The sequence below is a fragment of the Propithecus coquereli genome, unplaced genomic scaffold, assembly GCF_000956105.1.
Source record: "Propithecus coquereli isolate 6110/MARCELLA unplaced genomic scaffold, Pcoq_1.0 Scaffold944, whole genome shotgun sequence".
Classification (NCBI taxonomy): Eukaryota; Metazoa; Chordata; class Mammalia; order Primates; family Indriidae; genus Propithecus; species Propithecus coquereli.
Genome location: NW_012155774.1, coordinates 271,687 through 277,938, shown reverse-complemented (window position 1 = coordinate 277,938; position 6,252 = coordinate 271,687). Strand labels below are relative to the sequence as shown.

General features: G+C 58.8%; 1 protein-coding gene across 1 annotated transcript in view; it reads left to right on the top strand.

Moving 5' to 3' along the window:
- Window positions 1-5,633, top strand: part of PKP1 (plakophilin 1) — a 47,251-nt gene extending 41,618 nt beyond the window's left edge. The window contains exons 11-15 of the mRNA XM_012664961.1: window positions 126-279; window positions 603-789; window positions 1,334-1,418; window positions 3,434-3,540; window positions 4,769-5,633. Coding sequence (XP_012520415.1) covers window positions 126-279; window positions 603-789; window positions 1,334-1,418; window positions 3,434-3,508 — 501 coding nt within the window. The 3' untranslated portion in view covers window positions 3,509-3,540; window positions 4,769-5,633. The remainder of the gene's footprint in view (window positions 1-125; window positions 280-602; window positions 790-1,333; window positions 1,419-3,433; window positions 3,541-4,768) is intronic.
- The last annotated feature ends 619 nt before the right edge of the window (window positions 5,634-6,252 follow it).

Genomic DNA, 6,252 nt, shown 5'->3' with positions numbered 1-6,252 from the left:
GCATCTGCTAGCGCTTCCAATGAGAAAGAGAAGAGGCCCTGGGTTCCTGCGTGGGATTCCCGGCCCCTGCTGCCTGCCTGGCTCCCCGGGAGCCACGGGCTCCTCACTGGGCTCTTCTTCCCCAGATGTCCAGTGGCATGAGCCAGCTGATCGGGCTGAAGGAGAAGGGCCTGCCCCAAATCGCCCGCCTCCTGCAGTCTGGCAACTCCGACGTGGTGCGGTCCGGAGCCTCCCTCCTGAGCAACATGTCCCGCCACCCCGTGCTGCACAGAGTGATGGGTAAGACCACCCGTCTCTCCTCTCCCTCGAGACAGGACACGCAGGCCCCTCACTTTGCAGAGCCTGCTGGGGGGTCACCCTTTTAACCATTCCCCGGGGGGAGCATTCTAGGAGGGGAAGCTGGCCAAAGGCCAGTGTGCAGATAGACAGGGCCAGTCCCCTGAGGGACGGGAGCAGGTCTGCAGAGGTCCCATCTGGGCTCGGAGCCCTGAGGGGCCGCCTCGCCGGGAGCCTGGCAGAAAGCAATCCCAGGCTGCGGCCCCAGAGGGAACGCGCCTTCCCTTGGTCACCTGACCCTGCGCCCCCTCTCCTTCCTCTCCCAGGGAACCAGGTGTTCCCGGAGGTGACCAGGCTCCTCACCAGCCACACTGGCAACACCAGCAACTCCGAAGACATCCTGTCCTCGGCCTGCTACACCGTGAGGAACCTGATGGCCTCGCAGCCGCAGATGGCCAAGCAGTACTTCTCCAGCAGCATGCTCAACAACGTCATCAACCTGAGCCGCGGCAGGTGCGCCGGGACCGGTGCCCCGCAGGGGTCCTGCAGCTCTCCACCGCGCAGGGAAAATACCCAGGGCAGGGGGGAGGCAGGGATGGGGGATGCCAGAATGAGAAAGTTCTAGAAGCTGAGAGTAAGTGGAGCTGAGGGCCCAGCATCTAGGCCTCGGGCTACTCAGGGGGAACAGAGGCGGCACACGTCTCAGCTGGGGATGTAGGGGCAGCAGGAGGCGTGGGGCAGCAGACCCAACTGTGGGGGACTTTATCCTGCCCTGTGAAGCCCTCCCTTCCCAGGACGAGGACTGCGGCAGCGGGCGGGCGCTCCCACCTCATGGCCCCTGAGGACAGTCGTGGGGGCCTCTAGATGGGCGGGGGGCTGGGATTGTGCCCACTGTGTAGAGTGATCAGGGCTCAGCACACCCCAACTGGGCTCCTCTCTCCTGCACCCCTGGGGCCTCTCCCTCCCCATCTCGGAGACCTGGAGGGGAGGGTGGGAGGGGGGCGTTCTTGTCGTGCCTCCCAGAATCTCATCTCGCAAATGCACATCCCTCTGCCAGTGCCTCACCCAAGGCTGCAGAAGCTGCCCGACTGCTCCTGTCTGACATGTGGTCCAGCAAGGAACTGCAGGGTGTCCTCAGACAGGTAAGAGCCCGCGTCGTCGACCCCTGCCGAGGTTCTTCCCCCCCAGCAAAGGCTTTCCCTGTAACAACTGAAGTCCAGGTGGGTCGAAAAGGGAGGCAGAGTGGCCTGCCCCACCCAGCTGAGTGAGGCTCACACGCGACAGAGCCCAGAGCGGCTGAGAGACAAAAACAACGTCGGCATGAAAATGCGTGTGACGATGCTCTGGCCGATCTCTAGGCTCCGGGCTCCGCGAGGGGTGCTGAGCGTGTGGCGGGCAGAGGAAAGCAAGGAAACGTGTGAGACCCTGGGGTGGGACCCTTCAGGAGCAAGCTGAGAAACAGGGTGGACAGAAGGCAGACATGTCATGTGGGGCGCTCTGGCTAGAAAGGTAGGTCTGGGCTGGATTACAAAACCGCCTGCAGAGCCTGAACTTGTGCCTTTGGCACTGGCAGCCGTGCAGGGTTTTGCGTGGCAAGAGGGGATCCAAGCGTCTCTGCCGTGGGGGAGAGAGAGCAGGCAGAGGGGCAGGGAGGGGAGGAGGAAGGGCTAGGAGGACGGGGGAGGCTGGGGACCGGCAGAGCAGCCTGGGCGGAGGAGGCGCAGCTCTTCTGCAGCCCAGCGGGGAGGCGGCAGGGAAGCCCAGGAGGCCACTGTGGTCACAGAGGGTTGGGGAAATCTGAAGGCCACGGCAAGAGTGGCCCTTGCTCTCCACGATCCAGCGCTCCTTTCCAACAGTGCCACACGGAGGGTGGGCTTGGCAAGGGCAGCCGTGGTCAGACCGAGGGGAGACAGGGAAGGAGGCCTGGGCGAGAGCTTCCTCACGCTGTCTGACGGTGGCCCAAGGTTCGGCTCACCCCAAAATACAAACAGAGACCACACCTGGCCTAAAACACGTGGAGAATCCACCGACGTCGCTCTCGGTGGGCGGCGGGCACCCCTTCCATGCAGTGCCGTGGGAGCCAGCACCCCCATTCAGCGTCACTCCCCCCAGCCGTGCTGACGGCGGCCTCGCCCGGTCTGGGTCAGGGCCCCTTTCTCCAAGCACCTTCGCTTCCATCCCTCGTTGGGTTGTCACAGGCACAGGTGACAGTCACACGTCTTATGTCCATTCGGTCGAGTAGGGAATCGGGGTTGAGGGAATTTACCTGGATTCGGTGAGTCAGAGCAGGAGCAAGGCAAGGATCCAGCGCTTTTCGCGCCTGGGCTCTTTCCACCAAATTCAGCCAAGCTCGACAGGACCCAGCAGGCAGGTCTGCAGGGGAAACGGCGGTACGTGCCCAAGCATGGAGGAACGGGGCTTCGAACCAGCAGCTGTTCGGAATCCCCCGTGGCCTTTCCTCCTGCTCCCACACGTCAGCAGCAGCTGGCTTGGCTCTCAGAGGTCAGCACTGGTGCCACAGCCCCCTTCCCCAGGGGACCTTGGCCTGCTGCTGCCGTCACACTGTGCTGTCCTTGTTCACTCCCAAGCGTGTTCACGGAGCACCTGCTATATGCTAGGACAGATATCAGGAACGAGACTCAGTCTCCACGCAGCAGCTGCTCAGGGGCTGGCGGGGTTGGAGGTGGAGAGCAGACAGGTAAACAGAGCCTTCTAGCACGGCGGCTTCACCACCAGCGCCAGCCGCCTGCGCCTGTGTTTGGGACACACCGGCCACGTCCACCGTGCCTGAGAGCTCTTGTGAGAATTAGCGACGACAGGCAGAGATGGTCAGGAGGAAGAACAACTAACAAGCTCTCTAACCTCACGGGTACTAGCCGAAATCCTCATGCCTTGATTCAGATTTCTACAAATACAAGCAGGAAATTCGAACGTGCTGATCCAAACACGTTTCCCTAACTCACGGGAGCAACAGCGTTCTGTTTGGTTGCGCATTTCCTGAGGCCAGTTCTAGCGCTTGACACGTGCACTTAGCGGTCAGGGCACGCCCCGTCCAGAGGCGGGATGAGCCAAGGGTGCTCTGGGAGGGCAGCGTCTGGCCCCACAGCGAGCCCCACACTGTGTGTGCGTCACACAGTTGATGTTTCTGTCTTTGCAGCAAGGTTTTGATAGGAACATGCTGGGGACCTTAGCTGGGGCCAACAGCCTCAGGAACTTCACCTCCCGATTCTAAGAAGAGGCTGTCCAAGCAAGTTCACCTTGCAGGTAAGGACCACCCCACCCGCAGGGCAAGGGATGCCTCTGGGACCACGCAACAGCCTCAGCCAGTCTCAGAGAGAACGGATAGGCCTGAGCTCCCCAGGGACACAGAAGCATCCTTTGGCCTGGCAGACAGCCTGGCTCCCGCCAACACAAGCAGCTGTGTAGACTGCTTGGCTGGGGGCATGAGCTGTCCCACCACAAGATATTAGGGATGTATAATGTCCTGGTAATGTCAGAAGGGCCAGAGGGTCTGTGCAGGACTGTTGGGTACAAATATGTAGGTTGCACACTGCACAACACTGGTGGTACCATTCACATGGAAGACAGCACGGAATACAATATATACAATTGAAATTATAGAATATGTCATTCTGGAATTAGTCACCCATAGCTCACTTTTTATCCTTTTTATAGTCCACTTTCCAGTCTCTGCACATGCCTAGGATGGACAAGCTTATTTCCAGCTGATGTTTCTAGGGACCAAAAACTCAGAACAAATTCTACACCAAAGGCTTGCAAGCCTTCATGTTCACTGGAGTCACCTGGGATGCTTGCACACTCCTGGCCCAACCCCAGCAATTCGGACTCAGTAGCCGTGGTGTAGGGCCCAGGAAAATGCATTTTTAAATGAGCATCTAAAGTATTTCTGATGCAGGCAGAGAACCACAGCTAGATCCCCAAATAAGCTGTCATCGACCCTGGAGAGGGTCCTCAGAGGCTGTCCCAGTGTAGAGCCATCTGCAAGTAGCCAGGGATGAGGACAGGGCTTCCGAGCCAAAGGGGACTTCTTAGCCCAGGTTGTCTGCCAGCACCCTCCCCACCCCCAGCATCTGGGACCCAGTATCTGGGTCCTCGTGGGCAGACAGGGCTGTAACTTTGGTCCAGACAGATGTTAAATAAGACTCCAGACACTCTTTCCCGGTAGATGGGCTGCAACAGCTTGAAGACAGAAAAGGGAAAAAGATTCAACTCAGTAGATTCTTAATGAGCTCAGTCTCCATGCTTAGCACTGAACGGGGTGGAAGGGGAGTGGGGTGGGGGACGAAGCTAACGAGCTTCTCAATCAACAGGAGCAACCCATAAACGTGCCAGGTGTGGCCCTGAGACCAGTCTCAGGCCAGAGCACACCTTAGGGCAGATGCAGGTGAGAAGAGGTGGCAGTATTGGCCGGACTCACTGGGGTGGAAACACGTCACTATAAATGCTAACTTGGGGCCTTCTCTTTTTCCAGAAAGATCTGACCCAGTTGAGAAGACCTCAGGCCTTGCTGGACAGGTCCTTCTGTCCATCCTGTGCAGTATTTGGAAAAGTTCAAATGCAGCTGAGAGGAAACCTGAAAACTGAGAATAATGGAAATATTTTTAGTTTCTTTTTTTTTCCTTGGGGGAACTGGTAGGCGATGGGGATTGGGGAGGTTGGGGGGGCTTTCTTGAGTTAAAGGGGCTTATATCTGATGTCAATACTTCTTTCTCTGAGAAATGGTATATATATATGTGTATAATGGAAATGTGTGTGCGTGTGTGTGCCTGTGTGTGTGTGTGTGTGTGTGTGTGTGTGTGAGTGCCTAAAACCATAACCACAGACTGCGAAAAGCTAGGGAAGCTATTCCAGCACAGCTCATCAGGTGGTGAAAAAGACTCTCCCGTGTTTCTTACTCATAGGCAAGGATGACATGTGCTTTTTGGTGAGCTGCCTGTAGGTCCTAAAACGCATTGTGCCAGGGCAGGGGGCTCCGGTGAGCCAGGCCCACCCATGGAGGAGGCCTGTGGGCTTCCCGCTCGCCATCTCTCTGGGGCAGGAAGAGGAACGGAGGCCGGGCTAACCTCCCCCAATAAGAGGCTGCTTTGCAGAAGGGAGATTTGGTGTAGCTCATGGGAAACTGAGTGCATCCGATAATGCCGCCTCCCTGCAGTGCCACAGGACCGGGGATGGGCAGGGTGTGGGCTCTAGAGACAGCAGGGCTTTCTCTCTTGCTTTGCCCTGTGAGGTCCACCTGGGGAAGCAGGAGCCAGAGAGATGGGGTGGGCAAAGCCCGACTTGTTATAGGACAGAGAAGGCGAAGATGGTGCTCCAGGAAGCCAAAGAGGTGTTCAGGGAACGGCGGTGTGGTCTTCGTGTTCCCAGCGGAGAGGGGAGCAGGCCAGGGCTGGGCACGCACCTGCTCAGGCTTCCCGCGGGATGGGTGGGCGGGGGTGTGGACGTTACCCAGGAAGGTGCTTCCCACCAGACCCTGCTGTGAGTCCAGTAAGGGCGTGTGGGGTCCCAGGAGATGTGGAGGAAGGGGATTCGGATAGATCAGGACAGGGAAGTGTCATATCGGGGCACCAACAAGCCCACACTTCAGCCAGAGTCCGTCCCCACCTTCCCCTGAAGCCCGGCCATCCGTCTCCTCTCCGTGAAACCCCCTGGGGATGTGACAAGGAGCCTATCAAGGCACCTGCCGCCCGGCCCCCAGCTGTGTGCACTGTGGGTGAGCAGCAGGAAGCCTGTCGGTGCCAACGACCGCCAGTGCAGACTGCCAGGCAGGGCAGAGCATAGCCTTCCTGGGGCCTCCTTGCCCCAGCCCCCACCTCTGTGTCTGCTGGTGTCAGAGGGGAATGAACTGCCGGTCTGCACCCTTCTCTAGAAGAGTGTAAGATGCTGCTCCTCCTCCTCCTCACTCCTCAGCCTCCTCCCCAGTCTCCTGACCCTCTGCACACCCCACAGTCCAACCCC